At 48.2% G+C, this 24,270-nt stretch overlaps 1 protein-coding gene across 3 annotated transcripts; it reads left to right on the top strand.

Moving 5' to 3' along the window:
• The first annotated feature begins 556 nt into the window (after positions 1-556).
• Positions 557-23,916, top strand: ppp4r1 (protein phosphatase 4, regulatory subunit 1). 3 transcript variants are annotated; one of them, XM_069191620.1, is made up of 20 exons: positions 557-699; positions 891-935; positions 2,566-2,650; positions 3,107-3,213; positions 6,512-6,654; positions 7,250-7,396; positions 7,774-7,881; positions 8,513-8,578; positions 9,544-9,702; positions 11,709-11,842; positions 13,384-13,925; positions 17,280-17,452; positions 18,193-18,288; positions 18,816-19,001; positions 19,457-19,618; positions 20,070-20,170; positions 20,478-20,598; positions 20,945-21,073; positions 21,863-22,004; positions 22,597-23,916. In XM_069191620.1, exons 1-20 carry the CDS (start codon positions 693-695, stop codon positions 22,758-22,760), a joined length of 2,817 nt encoding a protein of 938 aa, XP_069047721.1. In that variant the 5' UTR covers positions 557-692; the 3' UTR covers positions 22,761-23,916. The 3 variants fall into 3 exon arrangements, with proteins under 3 accessions (XP_069047721.1, XP_069047720.1, XP_069047719.1); XM_069191619.1 differs by having other exon boundaries at positions 2,515-2,650; XM_069191618.1 differs by lacking the exons at positions 557-699; positions 891-935 and adding an exon at positions 1,014-1,600 and having other exon boundaries at positions 2,515-2,650.
• Positions 23,917-24,270: the final 354 nt, after the last annotated feature.

Raw genomic sequence — 24,270 nt, 5'->3', positions numbered from 1 at the left:
AGTCTCCAATCCAGGTACTGGCCAGGCTCACACCTGCTGAGTTCCAGTGGGGCTGCCAGCGGTGAGCTGCCGGGTGATATTGCTTCTGAACGAGGTGATACAGAAACAAGTCATGACTCTGCTAGAGAAGAAACAAAGCGCAAATTTAGGAAAGAGAAGATCCAGGATTAAAACTGTTCCAAAAATTGGGAAAATAAAATCCCCCTTTGACACTAAATGAAAGGCTGGACTTCTACTAAACAGACTGTGAAGGACATAGCAGGGAAGCAAAATGTTTGAGGTATAAATGTTGCGGTTCTGTACTTGGGTGCTATAAAAGTTTACAACGGTTTTATGCACATTCTTGTTTATTGTTTGGATTGGGTGAATGGACTCATTTTCGTAAAATTGTCTCCATGGCTTTGTTCAGTCGAATATATATATTTTTTTCTCTTCATGTTCTGTATTGGCGCTGTGATCAGAAAAGACTTGGCCGCCCCATCCGTCTCCCATGCCGGAGACCCAGCGAGCGCCGCGCTGCTCCCGCGGCCGCCCGCCAGAGGGCGCCGTGCTTTCCGCCGCGCCGCTGAAAGCCCTCCGTCCACCCATCTCTCTCTCTCGGGCTGCGCCGCTCTCCTCTTTCCCCTCGCCGCCTGCTTCTCCGGTTGTTGCCTCAGCTACCGAGGCCACTTTAAATGTAGCACCAGGACAAGATGGCGGGTACGTACCGCTCCGGCTCCCCTTTCGAGCCTGGCCCCCCCTAAACCCCCTCTTTTTTAGACCCTCGCCGTCCCGCCAGCGGCGGTCTCTCCTGCCGTCGCTGCCCCGTTTCTGGAGCCGTGCTCGCCGGGCGGAGGGGGCTGCCGGGCCGGCGGCTGACCTCCCTCTCTCTCTCGTCTTCTCTTTCGCAGATTTGTCCTTGCTCCAGGGAGATTCGCAGGAGGAGATAGACGGATGTAAGTTTCCGTGTGTGTGTGTGTGTTGTGCAAGAGAGAGGGAGAGAAAGAGAGTGCTGTTTTTTTTTTTAATTTCCTCTCCCCGTAACTTTCTCGCCGCGACCGAGTGCGGCGGTGGTGGTGATGATGATGATGATGATACACGGTGGTGTGTTGTTGGAGGAGCTCCCGGCTGGTCTGCGGGGCCTAGGGAGTTAGCATCCGGAAACCAGCCCTTCTTTTACAAATACAAAAGCAAAGCAAAAAAAAAAAAGTTTTTGGAGCGTCTCGTTTTGGGCTGCCCCGGTGGGGCATGTTTTTTTTCGGGGGGTGGAGACGCGTGTTACCCATTTTATTTGGGTTTCCTGAAGAAAGAGAGCGGGCAAGCAAGGAAGGGGGACACGGGTTCAAGCCGGCGGCTGCGAGGGTTTGTCGCCCCCCCAAAGAGACGTGGAGGGGACAGAAAACGTATGAAAAACAGCCACCCTGGAAGTGTGTTTGCAAGGCGAGGAGGGATTTCTGGCGAAGAGGAGTCTCGCCGGGGAGGAGAAACTGTAGCCCCAGACTGAAAAGGGACGACGCAGCCGGCGGTCCATGTGGACTCTCCTTCATCGCAAAAGTCACGACGGTACCAGCAGCCGGGCCGAAGGGCGGCGGACAGCGCACCGCAGGGCAGCGGCGTGTCGGTGTGTTTTGCAGGGCGATTGCAAACCCCTCGCAGCTGAGAGTCGGACCTGCGGGCTTCGCGTCTTGTGTTCAGCAGCGAGACGTTGCCACCGGGGTCGGGAAAAGTGGCTGTTGCACTTCACGAGTGAATTGCTGGCTTCTCGTGTGTGACGAGTTTCTTTTTTTTGTGTGTGTGTGTGTGGGTTCGCCAGTGGTGCCCGAAGAAGTGCTGGTGGTTGAAGTTCAATTGTGGTGGTAGCGAAGGGGGAGTGTGTTGCACCCTGGCAGGGATGTTGTAATCCGTCGTCCATCGGTACTGTCGAACTGAGCAGGCTTCACAAACAAAACACGCCCCTCCTCACGGCTGTTTTGTTTCGATCCATACATGGAAGTATTTAACCTCTTCACCGCCAGGTTTCGTGCATTGGATGTAAAGTTTTCCTTTGTTTAGCATCTACTTACCTATTGATGAAAGTTAAAGTAAGTTGTGCAACGTACTCTCCTTTTAGATACATCGGTAAAAGAATAATAAAAAACACATCTGGAGCAGGCTTCTGTCTTTTGAAGTATCATGGAGACTAGATTCGCCCTCACCAGTTACTAAAGAACTTGCACCTTAACTGTTGCAGTTGAAAAGGATGTTACGATGGAAGTTAAAGTTGTTGGAAAACTGTGCTGCTGCTGCCAGCAACTGTAACGGGTTCCTTTAGTAAATCTTCCATTAACAGTTTTCTCCTTGTTAATCCAGGCACTTTATATAAGCATAACATCATGGCTCTGAAGTATTTTGGTTTTGTTTGAAGTTTCTTTTGTATATAGTTAAAGCTTCTATGCATACAAGAAACAAGCTTCACTGATGTAAGAATCATTGATTTTCTGATAAATGTTTGCCTGCTTTATGATTGTAAGCCCGTATTTCCAATGTTTCTGATAGTTGGTGTGGATGACTACAGCTCAGAGTCTGATGTCATTATTATACCTTCAGCCCTGGACTTTGTTTCTCAAGATGAGATGCTGACACCTTTAGGAAGACTGGATAAATACGTTGCAAGCGAAAACATTTTTAACAGGTATGCCAGAGGCCAGAAAACGTTTTTCTTTTTAGCCTGCGACTTTGAATTAAAATATGATTAGTGCTGCCTCATTCTGTTCCCTCAGACTGTTGCTGAATCGTATTTAATTTATTGTGTTTTGGAAACTTGTCCATTCCCTGTTGTCTGATGTCCAGGCAAACCTCTGGGCTTTTTACATATTTTTTCCCACCTTTGCAACTTGCAAATCTAATCAGTCTTGCTCCTTTTCATTCTTTGCATGTATGATTTTCGCTGTGTATTGTTTCAACGTGAAGTCAAGACAGGTCCCCTGGAGATCCCAGCGTACTGCTGTGCTAGAGAGAGAGGGTGAAAGAACAGAGCCACCGAAGCCCCTGGACACCGTGGTGCTGCTGCGCTTGTGCTGGTGTAGTGGCCTGAGCTGTCGGCCGACTGGAACCAGTTGGTATGATGTATCATTTTCGGTTTCTCCAGACAAATGGTGGCCCGAAGTTTGCTGGACACTTTGAAGGCAGTCAGCGAGGATGAACGGGACTGCATCGCTGTGCTGGAGAGAGTGAGCCGGCTGGCAGAGGATTCAGGTAGGCCCCGACTCTTCTCCGCCTTCAACTTGGCAAAGGGAGTCCGAGCAGTAATAGATCACCTTGGTTCACTCGGTCCTCTCTTCTCTACTGTGCTTGTCCTGGGGCTCACTCCCATGTGTCGCCCACTTGTTGTGATTCTTACAACTTTGCATTTTAATCTCATGATGTGGTTAATTTAGAATTGCTTATAATGGGGCTATACATGTGAGATTAGTTTCATGGCGGTTAAACTTTTTTGTATATTGAGTGGTTGTTAATCCTTTTCTTAATTAATAAATTCTAAATACCCTTGAGTAGTGTGGTTTCCTGATTCAGTGGTCTGTAGCAGTTAAGTAGTGTCTATAATCCTGCTGGTTTACTGGTGTGGTGCTGCTCACAAGCTAAGATTCTGAAGTGTAGGTAACGTTCACTTGATTAAAAGGCCAAGGGCAGTGAAATACTAGACCTCTTAATTAATCCAGTTTTGGGCCCCCTGCTGTTTGACACATTTGAGTGGATTAAAGGATCCACTGTTGTAGCAGTGCAGTTCTTCCACATGGATGCAAGCTCGTATTATTTGCACGGTTCCAAAAGGTTAAGATCGTTTCTATTTTAGGTTGTCTCGTGGTGCCCACGACATGCATGAGGGTTAAAAATGAACTAGTTTTAAAACAGCTTCTGCTGAGAATCCCAGTGACTTTTTGATCTTTGCTCTAGCAAGCAATTCACACTGTATTTACAACAGCTGTGCAAAACGTTGGTCTGCAGTGCAGAAATGTATTGAAGCCTCTCTGTCTTTGTTTATCTTCAGTTGTTTTGGTTGCATATTCACGCTTGCACGAAAATGAAGATCACAGATAGGTTTATAACTGAATATGGTTGCCATTGCATGGTAAATAATGCAGGCCAGATATATACCTGACAAAGATCCTTAGGCCTCTGGTAAAGCTCAAGATTTAAAATAACTATTAATCACTTGGTGTAGTGATAGACCCCCAACTACAGCTAGGAGACTGACTTGTTGTTTCTTATTATTTATGTTTAGAGAAGGAAATTGGTCTTTGTTGAATAGTTTAAGGGATCAAAGAGAATGACAGTATGTTGAAGCTATAGTGCTTGTAAGGACGCTGTATCGATAATATTGATGTAATCAGTATCAAGAGGTTAAGCAGATACACCACAATACTAAAAGTTTTGTACTGTACAGTTTGCCTTGTGCACATACTCGGTTCCGCATTTCGTGCACTGTGGAAAGTGTCAACGTGTCCTGGCATGCTTTTATTATCTAGCCAGACAGAAATGCTTCTTTTTTTTCCAGCTTGGGTCCATGACACAGTGGAGAACCCCACCCCTAGATTAATCACTCGGGAGTTTACTTCCATGTTACACATGCTGCAGTTGTGCGAGGAAAGCTTATTCGTGTCTGCTGTTGAGTCAAAAGACGCTCGCGATCGGCTTTCCTTCTGGAGGCTCAGATCTGTCACAGCGGGTGCCTGCTGCCCGGAGAAGTTCTGTCTCCTCCAGATCCTCCTGGCCAGCTGGCTGCACGTATTAGTGATTTCTGAAAAGCTCTGGTGCGTAGTTTGTTCTTTAAAAACTCTAAAGCAAACACCAGTGTCTTAATCTCCGTATTTTAAAATCAAACGTCCTGGAACAGTAAGCGTAGATACAATCGAGAGACCTGGTCGAATGGCAATTGCTTGAGTCGGATACACTCACGTCACGATTAGTAGCGGGACCGGCAGTACGCACAGGTTGTGTGTCACTGTCGTGGGCCGGAGCCTGGGTCTTGTTGCTAGGCAGGTGCGATCATGTTTCCTCAAGCCGTGAAGCCCTTGGTCGGAGGCTCTCTTGGCTTTCTACAATTACGGCGCCCCCCTGTGGCCCCCCTGGGCACTTGCAGGTTGGTGCACATTGAGCAGGGCCGAAGACCTGTGGCCAGGCCACCCCTCCGTGACCATGATGGGAGACTCCTGCTCTTGAGGCCTGTACGGCATCTGGTTCTCCCAATCCGGTCGTTCTGGGGGTGGCGATGCTGCCATCGCTGGTCTCTTCACGAAGTGTGGAGTTCTTTGTCCTTTTTCCAAGATCTCCTTTCGTTTCGGGAGCATCGCCACAGCTGGGGACAAGAAAAGGTTCATTCCATTTTCTAGGGTAGAGACCATGCCTGATGCAGCCAGCCGCTGGAATTGCAGCGGTTCGGTTTGGAGATGGCAAGTGTCCCTAACGCGGATACACCTTCCTTCTTGAAACAAGGCTCACAGCGAATGTCGAATGCTTCCTTTGCAGGACTGCGTTCTTCATAGGGTCCAGTTCGGAGATGAATTGCGTCATGTCTTTGCGCTCTGTACCGTAATGCAGATGTTTGGGTTTTTGCTTTTTGCGCGACTTTCGACATCCCCAGCCTCTCGTATCCACCCTCATGATTCACTGTGGGTTGGAAGCCGTCGTGGCTCTGCTCCAGGCTGATGTCTCCTAAAGCGTATTTCTTGGTTCCACAGTTTCAGCGGTTATTTTTTATCCTTCATTCAGTTAAGGACTCATTTCAAGGCCTTGTGCGTTGTTCTCAATGGGTGTGCCAGCTCCTGCTTTTTGTAATTTTCCACTTAGATCTTGATATGCTAGGACCCAGGATGGTGCGTATAAGGTGACATTTTTGCAAGGCACAGAGCCCTTCTCTGGCAATCTAAAGATATGGGGTGTTAAGCTGTAGATGTGGCAATGCTGTGGTATGTGGTGGCCTCACACAGTGTTGTAAACACGAGTATAAAACATCACAGGGTGGTGGAACAGCTTAAACAATATCGCGTAAAAATAATTCACTCCTCTCCGTGCTGCGATATAAATTTGGCAGAGTTGTGTTTCTGCTTCTTTGTTGGCCTGACGTAATGGAATGAATTCTGGGGAGGTGGTGGTTCGATGACATTGCTTCTTGGCCCACCGTGCGATTGTGGGAATTCGTGCTGAAATATGTCCCAAAGACTTGAACTGGCTGATGTTCCAGCTGTCTTTCCAGTGTGCATACCACCGGCGCTGGTGTGTTTTTGCGGTTGTTTTTGGCAACAGGGGTGAAAGATATGTAAATGTTTAAGGCAGATGATAGGTTCTGAGTTGGCTCCGTGCAAGAATTCTGTGCATAAATGGGGAATGTTTCTCGATCTGCACGTTGGCTGAAAAATGCTTGCTGTGAAAGAAGTGGAATTTTAATTTTGATACACGTCTTTATAAATCCGTGTCATGTGTTCTTCATCACACGCGGTCTCTCTTTCTTGTTGTGACTTCTTGAGTGTGAAATGCATGTTGAAATTTATTTCAGAGCCCACTGTCCGAGCAGAGCTCATGGAGCAGGTTCCTCATATCGCAATCTTCTGCCAAGAAAACAGGCCTTCCATTCCATTTGCTTTCTCTAAATACCTGCTGCCTATCGTGGTGAGATACCTCGCTGACCAGAACAACCAGGTAAGAGATCCCACCTCATTCGGCACATGACGATGTGCAGCTTAACAGACGAGGATGACCAGTACAGTGTAGTCACTCCTATCCGCCCTACTCTATGCTCATTAAAATTGTATATTCGAACCCATTTGCTTGAAAACATCCCTAGGAGACCAGATTTTAATGGCTTATGGAGCCTTTATAACATTGAGTGTGTAAGTGTGGGGGGGTGGAGCAAATTTGGAGGAGAATTAATATTTATTCAAATTGAAAGGTTTTCTTCACTCACTGGAAACTCCACCCCCATTTAGGTCATCGCTTCTTGCTTCAGTAGGAAATAGCAGGTACAATTCTGTGCACCTGCATGAAAGACAGCGCTCCCTCGCGGTGCTTTGTTAAACGACGTGAATCGGCGAATTTTACAGGTGCTGTTGTTGTATCGATGCATCCATACGGTTTTTTATGCTGATTTGTTTTGAATTCCTATGTGAAGCTGATCCAGAGCACAGAGCTGAGAAACCAAGCCTGTACCTTTCGCCCGTGAATTGTCTGTGATGGTTTCGCCGTCAGCGTAGTCTCACGTCTCCTGCCTCTCGTGCCCCCCGCCCTGCCGCTGCAGGTTCGGAAGACCAGTCAGGCCGCCCTCCTGGTGCTGCTGGAGCAGGAGCTCATCGAGAGGGACGACGTCGAGACCAAAGTGTGCCCGGTCCTCGTGGACCTCACCGCCCCCGACAGCAACGACGATGTCAAAACAGAAGCCATGGCGGTGAGTGGCTCCACCCGGTGGTTAGGCGTCAGATGACTTCCTTGATTCCGTCATGTGACACCCCCCCCCCCAGGTAATTGAGACGATTGGTGTTTTATTAGTCCCAGGGTGTGAGAGCATCTGCTCTGCGATGGGGGGGGGGGCGTACCCCACCTTGCACCCCGCAACCCTGCATTGGATAAGCGGTTAGCACATGGAAGGATAGTGCCAGGGTGTGGTATACAAAAGCATTTGATCAAGTTGTAAACGGCTGTTTTTCAGATATTTCAGACATCCTTGAATATCTGTGGCGATTACATGTGAACTGAAGTGGGCTTCCTAAAGCTGCCCCCTCTACAGCTGCTTTTGTGAATCGGTCCCCTCTTCTCCTTCCTCAGATCATCTGTAAAATGGCGCCGATGGTGGGCAAGGACATCACCGAGCGGCTCTTCCTGCCGCGCTTCTGCGAGATGTGCTGCGACTGCAGGATGTTCCACGTCAGAAAGGTCGGTGTGCCGGTATATATTAAACCCCGCTCGAGAGCCGCGTGGCAGAACAACGAATCGAGGCCCTTTCAGGATAAAGGCCACGCTGCCACTCTTGTACTGCGAAGCCCAAGCGAGAATCGCCGGCGATGCCAGCGCTGAGAATCAAAATGCGGGTTTCAGAGTTTTGCCTTGCCGATGCTGGGTGATGAATAAGCTCTCTCGGCTGTTCAAAACCGTTCAGTCACATACTTCTTGAGAGTCAGACCACCGACGGTCAGAATGTCACGTCGTCGTATTTTGCCCGGTTTTGTTGTTCTTTACCCTTGTTCTTGTGAAATAGTCAAAATGTGTGCAATTGTGAGAGTTTCGAAATGAGGTCACGCCTGCTGACTTCGTGCAGCCCCCCCCACCACGAGCTGCCCCGGTAACGTTCACGGCGCGGTGCTCCGCTGGGGCCTGGAGTCCGAGCCTGGCGCTCGAGGCGACTGCAGTTCAGGTCCGCTCTCTCCTCGGCTGAACTGAGCCTGGCGAAGGGCTGCCTCTTTGTGAGGGCAGTGTTGTTTTGAGCGTGCCTCGCTCACCGTAGTGCGGCGCTGAATGCGGTGTGCTGGGTACTGCCTCTGAGGCCTTCTGGTTTTGTTTTTGCCAGGTCTGTGCGGCCAACTTCGGAGACATCTGCAGCGTGGTGGGCCGAGAGGCTACTGAGGAGCTGCTGGTAGGTGCGGGTTTCAGACTGACTGCTGAATAATAGTAATAATTAATAATTGCTTACACTTATATAGCGCTTTTCTGGACACTCCACTCAAAGAGCTTTAAAGGTAATGGGGACTCCCCTCCACCACCACCAGTGTGCAGCCCCACCTGGATGAGGAGTGGAGTGCGTTAGTGTGGAGACGAAGACTAACACTTGCATAGGAAAACATATTCTTTTCTATATAGTTTATAATGTAACATAAGTTTTTCGAATTATTTTTTCTTAATATTGTGAAAGGCTGATTTTTTCAAAACTGAAAACCTTTAGAACATAGAGTGGCGTAGAGCGTGTTTTTTTTTTGCCATCGTGTGTTTTTTCGAGAGGTCATATTATTCACCCATATTGGCATTGTGGAGGAGTGAGGTGCATAAGAAGCGATATTTTTTTTTTTTGAACGCAGAACGGGGTAAATGGCGGTACTGGTACAGGCACGCAGGTCTTGCTGGATTAGTGGAGGCTTTTCTTGAAGCTTATTTGTTCTTTCATCCTGTGTGCATGTCCTGGCAATCAGTTTTGAGACGGCATACGAAAGGCCAAGCTGCAACGCAGTGTTTCCATATCTCACGACAAAGAAGAAATTGCACAAAGCCCTCGGAGTGCACACCAGTGTATTTTTTTCCTGTTACTTAATGTTTCCTGGTCTGGCCAGCGTGGTGAGTCAAGGCCTGTTTCCTCATTGAGGAAGCCCTCTTTCCCCTGTGAGGCTGGAAGGGGTTTGGGGTTCGTGGTATCGTCATCGGCAGCGTGCCGTGTTGCCTGTTGCCTGTAGTCGGGGAGCTGTTCGCCTCCCCCAGGTAAGACGAAGCCTGTCGGGGGCAGGCCCTGCTGTGGACGCCGGCTGCCGGGGAAGGAGCCCGACAGAGGGACAGAAAAGGTGTCTCGCTCCGGGCCTGAGTGCTGTTTTGCTCTCTGCTCTTCCTGCCCAGCTTCCCAGGTTTTTCCAGCTCTGCTCGGATAACGTCTGGGGGGTGCGGAAGGCCTGTGCCGAGTGCTTCATGACTGTTTCCTCTGCCACGTCTCAGGAAGTCCGCAGGACAAAGCTCTCTTCCCTCTTCATCAACCTCATCAGTGACCCTTCCCGATGGGTGAGAAGAAGCCTTCTGTTTCTTTCGCTTTCGGAAAGCAATGCCAGTGGCCTTTCTCAGGTTCACTGTGGTTTAAGCAGTTTTCACCCTACTTTTTTTTAGCCTTAAGCGGCACAACATCTTTAAAGGGCTGTTATGCAGATGACGATTTGCAAAGCTGCTTGTTTACTAAAGTCTTGACTTCCCATAGCTCGGTAATATAAAAAGCTCCAAAACCGCAATCATGAGCTGGACTTGGCAGAATATAAACTCTTGCCCCACCCATTATTGTATTATAGATACACTGAAAGGTGTGGTCACGTGTTTAATGCAAAACTAGGCAAAGGAACTATTCAGGTCCTGCCGGAATCTCTAGTTACAACTCTTCAGTGCACAGGTTAGAAGTTAGTGGGACACCGAATGGGTTTATTTATGGTCCAGGTCATTAAGTGTATCAGCTGTGATGGATTGTGCAGGATCCTTGCTTCGTCTGCTTGTAATTGTTTAATCTCAGTTTTACTCGAGTGATGATCCATCGATAGTGTTTCAGTCGCCCTGCCTAAGCGATATTGCTGTGGTCTAGGAGAACTTGAATTGGTTACTGGTTTGGGAGCTGCCTTGTTTTTTAGGCTGCCCTCTATTTACGAGACGCAGCGTGGAAGTTAGCACCTGCAAACCTGTGAATCACAAGTGCCGTAGGCTGCAGTAATGTTTAATTTTCCGTGCTTCCAGTCGGTAAAAATCACAAGGGGGAACTGTGCGTAGTGAAATAATTTGCTACCCCTTTGCCCCAGAAGGGGGAATGAAGGGGTACCTCTCCGTGTTAAAGTGGGCTGTCTTGCATTCTTTTTGTTCTTCTTTTTAACCAGAATTGGTCCTCCTTTTGTCCCCTGTCAGTCTGAGCATTGCTACCCATGTAGCAAATACAACACAGCCAAGAGGAAACATCGCTCTTTCAGCTTCAAGAAGAGCAGCTGGCCAGACTGGGTGTAGTGCAGACCCTGCCTCTCAACCCTCTTGGCCTAACTAATTAGACCACAGTAGAACACGCACCAGGCTGCTGTTTTGTGCCCTCTCCAGATACCAATTTAATTTGTTAGATTGTATTTACTGGCTTATTTAAAACCAGGAGCAGAGTATGATATTTGGATGACTTACACCCCCTGACTGTTTCTTGCTTTGGAACTGTGCTCGCTTGCACAGTCCACACAGAGAGGGATCCCCAGAAGAGCAGCTTTCAGCTGTGTGGAAGCAAATGTAGGGCTTTGTCCCCCGTCCTCAATATTCACTAGTAGGAGCAGAGGGTATATCTGGAAGTATTGATGGTACTTGATTTTGAAATATTTGTTTTTTTGTTACTGGAATGCTGAATGCATATGGCTGTTCAAAAGGTGCCTTTATTCTAAAGCATTAATGAGGAGTCTGAGTTGATGAGCTTGTTTTAATGTTTGTCGGTTGCAAATGAACAGCATGTTAGTATGTTTAAAAGGTGCTCTTTGGTGAAAATATTTCCTCTCTTGATGTATAGTGAGCTTTGTATAGAGATCATTTTGAAGTGATTCTGAAGATTAACTTGCTTCTGCAAAATAGTCACCTGGTGGAGATGATTTGCCATGATTGGAAGGGGAGTAACCTAGTAGTCTCCTTGATTTTCGTCTGCAGACCTCGGCCCAGTTTTTGTTTGATTTGCCGCACGTTCTGTCAAAATTCTGGGATTCCCAAAAGCTGTGTTTAACAGGCATCGTGGCAGTTTGAGTTCACCGGGGTGCCTGTGGAAATGAGCCGCCAGGAGCGTGTGAGCGTGCTGGGGTTCGCTGCCCCTTGCGTGGGCGGCGCCAGGCTGGTCCTGGAGTCCCCCGTGCGACCGGAAGAAGTCCGGTTCCCGAGCGGAAGGGCCGGCAGCGGTTGTGTTTCCGTGCTGGCGAGCTGGGAGGAGTGCGGGGTCCTGCTCTCGTTCCTGCGTGCGGTTCTTCTTCTGGGCTTTGGGGGGGGTGGATGCTCACGCGCGCTCCCACTTCTCCTTGCAGGTGCGGCAGGCTGCCTTTCAGTCCCTCGGTCAGTTCATCTCGACGTTCGCCAGTCCCTCCGGCTCTGGACAGTGTTTCAAAGAGGAGGACGAGGGCGCCCAGGAAGGGTGCCGCTGCGCGCCGCTGCAGAGCAGGTACCCCTCGGCCTCGCCGCGCCGGGTCCCCCGGCCGGCCCGTCTGGAGTCGGCCAGGTTTCCCACCCGTCTGGCCCCTCCTCTGTCCTCCCAGAGGGCCTTCCTTGCCTTTTAAATTCTTTCAAATATTGTATTTTTTTATTTGAAAAAGAGAAGAAAAGCTTTTTCTTAGCTTAGAGCAGAGGAGATAGGTTGTCTGTGCTGGAGGCGGACAAGAGGAAAGGGCTTTGCCGCTCGGTGTAAGAACACGAGAGAGGTTCCGTTCAGGCCCCTAGGCCGTGGGGCTGTTGTCAATGAATGTGAGGATCTCATCCAGCTGTTGTGTGGAAGAAACCAGGGTATCGGATTCAATGACCTCGGCTGGTTCGTTTGTTCCACACTCCCGCAACCCTTGGGGTCTGCTTTAAGTGCACTCCCAACTAAAAAAAAAAAAGACATCTTTTTTAATGATGTTTTCTGTTTTTTATATCTTTCCACGTTTGAGAGTGCATGAGAGCTTTGACACCTAGTCCCGTTGCTTTAAGACGTTGCTGTGTTCTTTCCTCTCCGCAAGCACGGACCCGAGGTCAGGGGTGTGCGTGGAGCAGAGGGTGGGGGTGTGCTAGCCAGGCCCCGCGCCGAGTCGTCGGTCATTTTAGAGTGTGTGAAAGAGACAGTAGGAAAGGCTTTAGCTGCTTCAGCTCTTACTTTTTTAATTGACCTTGCTTGAACAAGGTCATTTAAAACCCCCTGTTAAATGTCTTGGCATGTCTTGATTTAAGCCGGCTAGTGGGGAGAACACATTTGTTGTAACTGTTGTTCTGTATAAGTTTCCCGATAAATTCTGACAATGCATAATGGTGTTGATGATTCTTCATTTTTTAATTGAATAATTACATATGCTGGCTTTTAGTTCAGTCTCCCTAGTTTTTTTAACAGTGATATTTGACTTTATACGTCATCAGCCTTTTGGCTTCATAATTAACCGTTTTAATTTTAAGGACAGAACTTATAAAGGTTAGAGAGCTTTAACGGTACCTTAAGTTAGTCTTGATTCGTGTGCTGAAGCAAAAACCAATCCTATCTATAGTACCAATACACAATATAATGTGCAAGAAGGATACAACCGTTTTTTTTTTGTTTAAGGTCAATCACAAACTGCAGATGTGGGGGACAGAGTTTAATAGTAATCATAACCATTCTATACAAAACCGATTCAACAGAAAGAACATGTAACTGAAGTTGAATTGATGTGCAGTCCAAGTTCAGAGAGAAAGCTGTGCAGCAGCACAACACCACCTATGCCTCAGGCCTGTGTTCTGCACACGCATGTCAGCAAGGTGTTCTGATCCTCTGCACCAGGAACAGTCTGACCTGGCATGAGCAGGAGAAACAAAACCGTTCAAACTCGTTTTATACTTCCAGATCCTTTTTGGATACGATTGAATAATATCCTTTCCTGCTGTTCCCGAAACGTTACCAACGAGATTGTAAAGCAGGGGGGTGGGTTTGTTTCACCGCTCTCTCTCTCTCGGAGGAACTGAGACAGGTTTGTGTTGCAGCCTTGAAGAGGCCTCGGCGAGCGTGAGCGTGAGCGCGGGTGCGGACCCTGCCCCGGACAGGCTGTCCCGCGGGGAGGGCGGGGAGAGCAAGCCGGAGCCGCGCCGGGACCCCCAGGGCGCCCCCTCTGGTGGGGCCGGGGAGGGCAAGCTCGGCTGCCCGTCGGAGGAGGGCCGCGAGCCCTCGGAAACGGAGGAGGAGGAGGCGGCGCCCGCGCAGGCCCCTCCGGAGCCGCTCTCGCCCGGTGTCGCGGAGCCGGCCGCCAGCGCCGCGCCCCCCGCCGCGGAGCCGGCCCCGCGGGGCAGCGCCATCCCCGAGCAGGAACTGTACAACTCATTCCACTACTGGCGGACCCCCATCCCCCTCCTGGACCTGGAGCTGGAGCTGCAGCCGGCGCCGCGGGGGGGCCCGGCGGCCGAGCGGAGGCGGGACCCCCGCAGGACCGCCGCCGCCGCCCCGCCGGCCCTCACCCCCGCGCGGCGGCGGGAGCTGGAGGAGATGATCGAGAACCTGGAGCCGCACACGGACGACCCCGACGTGAAAGGTACGGGCCAGGGCGCGGGAGAGGGCGGCCCTGCCGATCGCGCCGGTCCCGCCAAGCCTTGCCGTTCTGGGGCTGGGCGTCGGGGAGTCCAACCTGCCGTTCAAAATCCGTGATACCCCCCAACTCGTGGGCAACACATTGTGTTTAAAACATGTGGTCACCAACAGGACACGCCGAGACATCGTCTCAGTAGGAAGCTTGTCTTTGGAGGGCCGAGGACATGCCAGGCTCAGCTACGAATATTACTCTTAACTGAACAGCTGTCCGCCGGAAGTCTTAACTGGCACGAAGAGAAACTGCCGCAGAGATTCAAGCACAGGATGTGGATTGGAAAGATTCTTTAAATGCATGTCAAGTTTGTACGTTTGCTGGCGATGGTTTTTTTTTCCCCCGAATTCTTTCAGATTTGTAGTGTGCCTCAAGGCCGCATTGCAGAAATGAATGGGAAGGAATAGTTTAAATAATTGCAGGTTTCTGGTTTTGGAGTTCGTCAATACCGTTTAATCACGCGGAGGCTGTGTGGAATGATAATGGCAAGCAGGCAGTCAGCACTCGGGCTCCACGCAGTGTGCCAGCAGCCAAACGATTAATTCCACACGAGTTGCTGGTATGTCTGCCGCTTATATATATTTTTTATATTAAGAAAAAAATCTGTAACTATTAATCGTAGTTGTGTTCTTGTTCAAGCAAAATGGCGCCTACTAGTTAGCAATTTTTGTAACGGGGAGACAATATGATGAATAAAGTGTTAACTCTTTTTGTTTGATGCTGTTGGTTCCAGTTACCATAAATATTGTAATTGGCGATTTCAGGTTTTGTATTTGGGAGACTGATTGATAGCCTGATGGATGGATAGGTTTGTTTTGTAGCCCGAGTGACTGTATTTGCGTCTGGCTCAGGCTGTTGGCAGCGTGAGATTTAGCTGCACAGAAAAGACGGGTTTTAACTAGCAAAGCCATGTACTTCCCAGATGGGAACTTCGCCGCTGCTTGTTGAAAGGAGGGTGAGAACATCTCGGTTGGGCTGTGAGGGGAAAAAATGCAGTTTTCACAATAGTTTTTCAAGTGTTTTTTTCCCAGACATGAAGTAGCTTGAATGCAGCTGGGAGGAGAGGTTGGTCGTGCACCGGGCCACAGTCCGAGAGCTCGGTTATCTGGAGTGGCCAAGGCCCGGTGCGGTGTTTCGAGGATGTGATGTACATGACTTCATTTCTGATCGCTTTGTGTTCTCAACTCTGCTGGTGGTGCTGGTTTGTTCCCAGTGGAGACTCCTATAATTTGTCTTCCCAAATGCCAACCACCACCTGCACGACCGCAAAAGGATCCACTGGCTTCCACCGAAACTTTGCAGTGTCCTGTGAACAAGGCTCTGAATTTCACCACTCTGGTGGGGGGCTGTGAGAGCAACAGCAGGTTCATCCGAGAAGGGTGACAACCCCAGGGTTGGAGGGATAATTGCTGCCTCAGCCTCAACAGAAAAGTGGTTGTTTTGGCTAGTGCACTGCACGGGGGAAAAAACAGGCCCATTCACTGTCAATACCGAGAGTTTGAAAGTTAGAGTAGTATAGAAGTCCAACTATAATCTAAGGCCGTCGCCAGTGGGCTGTGTGAAAGGCCCAGTCACTTCCCTTATGAAACAGTGTATTGGAAGTCCTACTTAAAACTGCACTGTGATGCAATTAAAGGATTTCCTGTGTGCCCAGCTGACTCTCCTGGCTAGTTCTCAATTCTCGCTGTGACGTGGTAGGAGAAACAGGCATTCAGCAAGCACTTTTGGAGAGCCATGCTAGAAAATGTTTACTTTTTACTTTATTTAGTTGTCCCTCTCACTAAATCTGGATTTACCTGTCGATGTAAAGGAAATAAGACGAACACAATCAGACCGCTTTATCTAAGCACTGGATCAAGAATGAACCTTTAACGGGGAGGTTTTTTTCAAAAGGTTATGAACATCTGAATGGACTATATTGTATATTGTATATGTGTGCTTGATGAATTTCCATAAAAGGTGGTTTAGACAGGACCTACTGACTATTTCCTTGGGTGTCCCCACCCGACAGGAGATCGTCCAGTTCAGCTCTTAGAATAGAGGTCAGACTGATGGGTCCACAGGCTTGCCAGGACGTGCTGTTCGTCATGGACCTTGCTCTGCTCACAGAGATTTGTTAGGCTATGTGGACGTTCGTATATTTCAGGAGAATTGCGTATGTTTTGAGTGAAGTGGTCTGCTCCCTCCTTTATCAGCCTACATTCTTTCTCATCCTTGTTCATGCTGTGCTGCAATGAAACATAAGTCCAATTTGGGTATTTCATATTTCAGCTTTTAGGGGAGGGGGAATGAATATTGGAAGTTTGAAAAGATGTCTGTGGTTTGCTGGGGAGTCTACTCTTGTGTAGTAACTATGTAGAAACCAGTTTGCGCAAGACCATCAATATTTATCTTAATCTTATTTGGAACTTGATCACAATTAAGTGACAATTCCTGTGAATCCCTGAAATTGCAAAGCCTTTAAGCCATACAGTATGTTTGCTATTAGTTTTTTCATCTATATTAAAACACATTAGTTTAGAAACTCACTCTCTGGAGTTTCTGGTATAGATTTCTCTTCCGTAAGTGTGCTGTGAAACCTGTGATTTTCTGTTGGAAGGTGAGGGGGTATTTTTGTGTGGATGGGGATTATCGGTTATTTTCCCTCCCTTAGAGTGTTTCAGGTTTTGACTTCTCATTTCTTAAGGTCTTGTGCAACGTACATTTTCTCAAACTTCTGCACCGGAAGTTAGAAATGTATGAAAGCTACAAAACAGATCTGCTGAGTTTTGGATTGTACCCTGAGATGCACTGAATGACCTGTTCTTTTCGCTTCAGTTTTTGACCCATGTACATTAACAGTCCTTTCACGCCCTTTCTTTGCATGAGGTCCCTGTGCTGCCTGAGTAGAGCCTTCTTAAGAAAGAGCCGTCTTTCATTTTTCTGTTTGGGGAAAGAAACTCTTCCCTCATCGGGAGCTGCTCTTTCCGGTCGCACTCCAGCAGCTGGGGCTCCTGCCTGAAGATCGTGCCGGTTTTCTGAACCTGCGGCTTGCTTTTTGGCATGTTCTGTTTTGCAGCGCTTGTGCGTAGGGTCATCGTACCTCAGGAGTAACTCGCGAGACTCATCACAACCGGTGTCATCTCTTCCTGCTGGACTTCTGTATAAAATGACCTGTAAAGCAGAAATTAGTATTATAACGTAATTCCTCTCTGCACTGATTTATTGAGGTTCGGGTCCACAAGTGTGTACAAGAGCTAGCAGCTTGTTAAACCAGCAGGGTGGGATGTGCTGCATGCCGATGCCGTGTTTTTTTCCTCCCGGCAGCACAAGTGGACGTACTGACTGCCGCCCTGAGGGCCTCGGCGCTGGACTCTCACCAGGAGGACACGGCGCAGGAGCCCCTGGACAGCCGGACAGAGCACAGCGAGGAGGGGGGCAGTGAGGACCCCTTCGCTGTCGACACTGTGCCTTTGATCTGCGACTCGGCAGAAATTGAGGTGACTTGCATGCCGCCAATTCTACAGCTGCAGAGCGCAGAGATGGTTTTCAGTCACCTGGTGCTTATTGAGGCATTTTTATGTTTGCACATCAGAGATGCACTCTTTTCTGCTGGTGGGGGTAGGCTCCTTGGCCCAGGCTGATCTGGGTTGTAAGGATCCCGTTGGGATTGTTCTTGAATGCCTGTGGGAGCTTAGCATCAACAACGTGACTTTGCAGATTCCATATAGTCACAATCCGCAGGACAGCATTGCTATTGTTTTATGGCAGAATGTTTTTTGTATCTTTTTTTCCCCAAAAACTGTGTGATTTCCCAAGCTTGTTCCTGATCTCTCAGAATCTTAGCATGCTTGATTTACAGAGCCTTTGGAAGTGAGGCATTCAAGTAAGATCTGGTTGCTGATGGAAGTGGTGACAGTAGACCGATTGGTTCTGGACGATAAAGTCCAAAGCTGTGTCCTACTATGGTGGCAGAGGGTATCTCCTGGCACTGCCCAGAAGACCGGCCCAGTGTCCCAGCTCAGTCCCAGTTGAGGCTCCTCTAAAGTGGACTGGAAAAGTAATGGCCGACTTTCACTTTGCAAGCTGCTGTTTGGTTGGCTGTTCGTGATCTAGCCCAGGGGCGTTGCCGTGCGAGACAGCGCACAGTCCCGCGTGAGGCTCTGCTGCAGTCATTTGATTTCACCACCTCCCAGGCCTCCGCCTTCGGTCTTTAACGCGGAAACGTTTTCCCGCTCAGAGCAGAGAGGCCAGCCTCCAGCTCAGCCACGGCGAGGACTCCGAGCTGAGCGACAGCAGCACGAGTCCAGAGGAGGACCGGAAGTCCAAACAGCAGGTACCGGCACCGAGCGCGTCGGCAGGAACAGACTGGATTAACACCGTTTCTCTGTGTCCGCTGTCGTATAAAAGGGTTTGGCCTGCTCTTTGATTTTTTTTAATCAACTTGCTGCTTTCTGAGCAAGTGTCAGTTTTGGACATAAACTGTCTCGTCTTCTATTGAATACGAATCCTAGATACACAGGCGTTTGTGCCGAGGCCTGAATGCAGATCCTGTTGATATTGTTAAGCTCCAAGCGACCAACTCGGATATCTGCACTAGCAGTTCCATCACTAGCACTATCACTAGCAGTGCAGACAGTGTGAATATCACAGCTTTGCCTATAAATCATTATAGCATGTAATATGTTTATCTTCTACAGAATTGTTTTTTCAGTGTTCGCTAAAGTCATTTTCTGCCAGGGTGTATAGAAGGTGTGGGAGTGGTCCTGCTGTTGTTGCTGAGTGATGTGAAAGCATTCTGTTTCTGGGATCCGAGTTGGAAGTGGAAAGGAACTACAAATGATTTGCTTATTTCTGCTGCAGGACGTTGTACCTCAGGCCCTCCTGGACCAGTACCTGTCGATGACGGACCCCTCCCGGGCCCAGACGGTCGACACGGAGATCGCCAAGCACTGCGCTTACAGCCTGCCCGGTGTGGCGCTCACCCTGGGCCGGCAGAACTGGCACTGCCTCAGGGACACCTACGAGACCTTGGCCTCCGACATGCAGGTGAATTTGCCTGCGCCTCCGATTCCACCTTTCGATTCGTGACTCTTCCACGTCGACGGCACGCCGGTTGGCCTGCCTTGTTTTTTCCCCCCTCATTCCATCAGTTGCATCGTCCTCTCCAGCTCATCTGTGAGGTTTTTTTTTTTATTAGCAGGCTGGAGGGAACAAGACCTGGATGACTTTGTTTTGTTAGTGAAGCAGCTGTTCGCCGTTTCATGCCTTCGACTGCAGGGTCTACAGAACCCATTTTCCATTTCCATCGGTCTTGTTTGTCTTGGATGTTACCGTGTTGCCTTTTTACTTTTAAACTTTGAGAACTTAGATGTGTCTGGGTTTCTCACAGTCCTTCCCTGTTATCACTTGCTAGTCCTCCTCTCTCCCCTTTAAGACCGTACTGTCGCCGCCGCCTGGCCTCGTGTCTTTCCCTTGTCACCGAGCTCAGCTCTGTCCCACAGTGGAAGGTGCGCAGGACTCTGGCCTTCTCTATCCATGAACTGGCGGTCATCCTGGGAGACCAGCTCACTGCTGCTGACCTTGTGCCCATCTTCAACAGCTTCCTCAAAGACCTGGATGAAGTCCGAATAGGGGTTCTCAAGCACTTGTATGATTTCCTCAAGGTGAGATCTCCCCACTGCCGCCTCCTGAAGTTTTTTCGTTTTGCGTGTTTGAGTGGTGGTGCTTGTTGAGAGATGATTCTTCACATTAGAAAACAAGTCCGTGAGCACGGGGATGGTAGTAACCCGTGCAACTGCTGTGGATACTAACACTGCATTTAAATATGGTTTCTGAAAAATAATATGAAGCGCAATATGTCTCTGGAAGCTGAAGCCACAGCCTTGTCTAACATCATGCCTTGCGAGCCTTCTGAATCCTTTGTAGAAGCTGGATCGTACTGCTGGTTCAGTTTGATGGTATTCGTTTGCTGCAAGCTGTTTTGATGAACTGCTGAAGGAGAGATTGGCGTCATTTTTGGCAGAAACGTCTCGTCCTCTGTGCATCACGTGTACTGCTCTGGAGGAACAGGGTGTGCTGAAAGCTGTGCTCTGTGCCGATTCCCCCTCCCCGCAGTTGCTGCACCAAGAGAAGAGGAGAGAATATCTTTACCAGCTGCAGGAGTTCCTGGTCACAGACAACAGCAGAAACTGGCGTTTCCGAGCAGAGCTAGCGGAGTAAGCCTTCCAAATGCAGCTTTCTTGGCAATTTAACTGTGCAATAAAATTAGAATGGCAGTTTTTTTTTTTTTTACTCCCATACTCATAATATAGCATCAGTCGTCACATGGAGAAACATTGCTACACTACCAATCATTTTTGGGGGTTTTCTGTCATTTTAGCTTCTTCATTAAAAATATTTTCTTATGGCCCTTGTTGGTTTTGCCAAGCATTTCAGATTTGAGACAGTTTATTTGAGACCCATTTTTGTGCAGTTTCTGCATGCAGTTTCTTTACTGGACGATCTTGTATCTCCCACATCTAGGCAGCTCGTTCTCCTGTTAGAGCTCTACGGTGGGAAGGATGTGTATGACTACCTGCGACCTTTAGCGTTCAATCTGTGTACAGACAGAGTCTCTTCAGTCCGGTGGATTTCCTACAAGCTTGTGAGTGAAACGCAGTGGTCTTCTTGATGGTGAAACCAAGTTCTTATGCAGTCCAAATATGGCACAAATTGTTTAATTTTGTTTTGACTCTGGGGTTGACCTTTTTGAAAAGTTCACCAATTGTATTGAGTTTGAATGTATAGAAAATACTTCCTGTTTTCATATTTATCATTAAACTGTGAAATCTTTTAATTCTGGATGCTAAATACTGATCGGTGAGTTGATTCATCAGATTAGATGTTTGAATATACATGGTGGGCAAAAAAACACACCGAAAGCTGTGTACTTTCAGTGTCTGTATTTTGCTCATCCTGAGGTTTTAAGGTCATTTTGTTTTCTGGCGCAGGTGAGTGAGATCATCAGAAAGCTGTCCTCCGATGTGACCTTGCTAGCTGATTTCATGGTGGAGCTTGTCGATAAGTTCTGTCATTCCCCAAAGTGGTCCGGACGCCAGGCGTTTGCTTTCATCTGCCAGGTAACACAACGGCCGCACACGTGTTGGCACGGGGACCGGCACGGATCCCTCATTGTGTCCTGGTGCCGTGCGATTGCTGAGCGGGAGGTGAAGCTGCTGTCTAAGCCAGAGGCTGGCTCTATTTACGGATGCATTTGCAAAAACGGCAGACTGCAAGTCTTGATAAGTCCCTAAAAATCATGCAGTTCACTTGCTGTTTTACTATTCTAGTGTTGCGATAATAATTGCTTACACTTATTAAGTGCTTTTCTGGACACTCCACTCAAAAAGTGCTTTACAGGTAATGGGGATCCCCTTCACCACCACCAGTGCGCGACCATAGTGCACCAGTACGCTCCCCACACACCAGCTCTCGGGGAACAGAGTGATGAGGCCAGTTCAGAGATTATAGAAATCCCTTTTATTACAAATGTATCACTCATCTCTTGGGTGTGCAGCCTTGCTGCAGGGGGTTGACAATTGGAAGAGCTGCTTTTTTTTTTTTTTTTTTTAAGTGTCTTGAGGTGTTTGATGTATCGCTACTAGCATGATGCTCAGTGACCATACAGTAGCAAACTCCAGATCTGCACTTCCTTTCAACGAACCATTCCCTCAGTTAACATGAACCTCCTGCTCCATCATGAATACGGGCGGTTGGCCACCCTCAGCTTTGTTTTAGTGACCCAGCAGGTTGTCTGTTGAGTGTGCGGTTCGTGGACGGGGCCCAAGCGGAGGTGCAGCATGTCCTGCGTTTCTGAATTTCCCGTCTGCTCGCAGCAGTAGGACTTTCACGCTGTCCTTCCCCTGCAGCTGGTGATCGAGGACGAGTGCGTCTCCATGGAGCAGTTCTCCGAATACCTCCTCCCCCCCCTGCTGCAGCTCGTGTCGGACCCCGTTCCCAACGTGAGGGTGCTCCTGGCCAAAACCCTCAGGCAGACGCTGCTGGAGAAGGGTAAGGCTGCTCGACTGGCACAGGAGCCTCTGTTTGTGTTATTCACAGCTGTAACTCTTTTTCAGATCCACATTTTTGTTGGGATTTTCCTCTGTCCTAAATAGGGACCACCTTTTGTTTTACTTTTCTAAAAAAAAAAAGTTGGTTGCCTTTTTTTTTTTTACAGATGAATATGTGGTCAATATTTGCGTGCATCAATTTTATAACTGGGGAAACGGCAGCCCCAGCTCAGCGATTTTTATCAGGATCAGAATGGCGAGGAACATCACGGCCGATTCCACACACCTACTCCTTTCTCAGTTCATAGTGCTTTCATCGGGAAGACAGTATAGGGAACCACATTCAGATAAAAACATGAAGTCTTCTGTCCCCTCTGCAATGAATGGATGTAAATGTAGTCCCCCCCCCAATACCTATTTATTTATGCATCACTGTTGTTGGGGTTTCATGTGATGTTATGTGACTTTTATGGGAGAAGCCAAAGACAAATTTCCACAGAAGTGGACAAAGTCTCTGTCAATGCACCCCTTACTTGTTGCGGTTTTGAACTGTCTTGATACTGAGACGTCCCGAACGGTCCTCCCTTTTGCAGAATACTTCGTGCAGTCCGCCAACTCTCACCAGGAGGCCTTGGAGCAGACGCTGGTGGCCCTGCAGATGGACCTGGACAAGGATGTCAAGTACTTCGCCAGCGTGCTCCCTGGCACCACGCGCATCAACGACGACGCCATGAGCACAGCGTCTTCCACCTACTGAGGCCTCGGGGCCGCAGAGGGCGAGGGGAGATGGACTGGCCCCTCCCTGCCCTCGGGGCAGCAGAGCAAGGAGCTGTGCGATCACCTCACTCCTGAGTCCCCGGCGGCAGCAGGCACTACAGCAGCGGAACCACTTCGGAATGACTGAGAACACGCCTGGAGGACCTCTCGCAAACCTCCGAGCGCCGCAGCTTTTTTTTTTTAAAAAAAAGCAAACCAGAACCATCTTTTCTTGACGTTTTGCCACAGAAGCCTTAAAAGAGTCTTCCTTAATTGAGGAAATACTTGAATGTCTGGAGCCATTTCACGGATAGAGGGAATTCAGTTTCTCAGATCATTCCTCTATTCTTTTTATTCAATCCTTTCTTTTGTCGTAGCAGAAGCCAGTATGACAAAGCTTTATTGAACCACATAGCAAAAAAGCTGTGTCTAACTTAATGTTTAAAGTTTAGGGTTTTTATACTGTGTAAAGTTGTCATATGCTGCAAATATTGTTCTATGTACTGTCACAACCTTCGGTGTGAACTCGTTGCTTGGTAATGAAGCACGATTATCTTAAGGGCTCCGTGCTACAGTGTTTTTAAAGTAGTGCAGCACATTGTTGTACCCATGTACAGAACCTCTTTGCCACCGGAGGTCCTGGTCTCATGACAAGAACAATATTGTATTTTTTATTATGCTGGCCATCTTGTGGAGTAAATAAAAAGAAAAAGGTTAGCACATGTACTTGAAGTCAGGTATTTTAACTTGATACTGATATACTGCACCTTCTTTTGCTTTTCCTAAGGGTTATTTTCACGCTTTGTACATATCTTTGGCCAACCTTTTTCTCCCCACTTTGGTCTATGATCATGTTCAATTGTGATGCCTTTCTTTACCTGTCCAAAATAAATCATAATGCAAACACTGTTGCTTTTCTGTTATTTAAAATTGGGTGGTGTATTACTCCCCTCCTCAAGAGACCCATCCTTGAGTTTTAAATCCAGAAAAGGCGGAATCTAATTGGTAAAATCACAAGATTCTAACTAGTTCAGAGTTGCATAACATACAGCTTTTAGCTCTTTCGTTTAGATGACCAGATCCTTCAAAGCTGTTAATCTAAACTTGAAAATGCAAATAATCATGCTGTAGTGTAATAAAATGAAACCCTGACCAAACCTGTTCTGCAGTTTTAGCAATCCATTATCTGTTCAGAGTGTCTTGGTGGGTCTTCTAAAAGAATCAGGTGGAACTCGCCACATTTCACTTAACATGGGAGTAAGTTAGAAAAATGTATTTTTACTGTTTTTTTTCTAAATCCAGGCCCAGTTCTCTGGTGGTGTTACTGAAGTACAAGTAACTTTGATGCTATTCTGAGTCTGAGGTAATGACTTAGCACTTTGTTGCCTATAGAAGGAAGTTAACTAGAATGACTCATACCCACTCTTGAAATTACCAGCATTTACTGTGCAGATGGTTCAATAGTGTTGTGGCCCAATATTTTCTTAAAAGAAAAATAACACCATGCAACC

The sequence above is a fragment of the Lepisosteus oculatus genome, chromosome 6 (genome assembly GCF_040954835.1).
Source record: "Lepisosteus oculatus isolate fLepOcu1 chromosome 6, fLepOcu1.hap2, whole genome shotgun sequence".
NCBI classification, from domain to species: Eukaryota; Metazoa; Chordata; class Actinopteri; order Semionotiformes; family Lepisosteidae; genus Lepisosteus; species Lepisosteus oculatus.
This window is presented reverse-complemented; position numbering and strand designations above follow the sequence as displayed.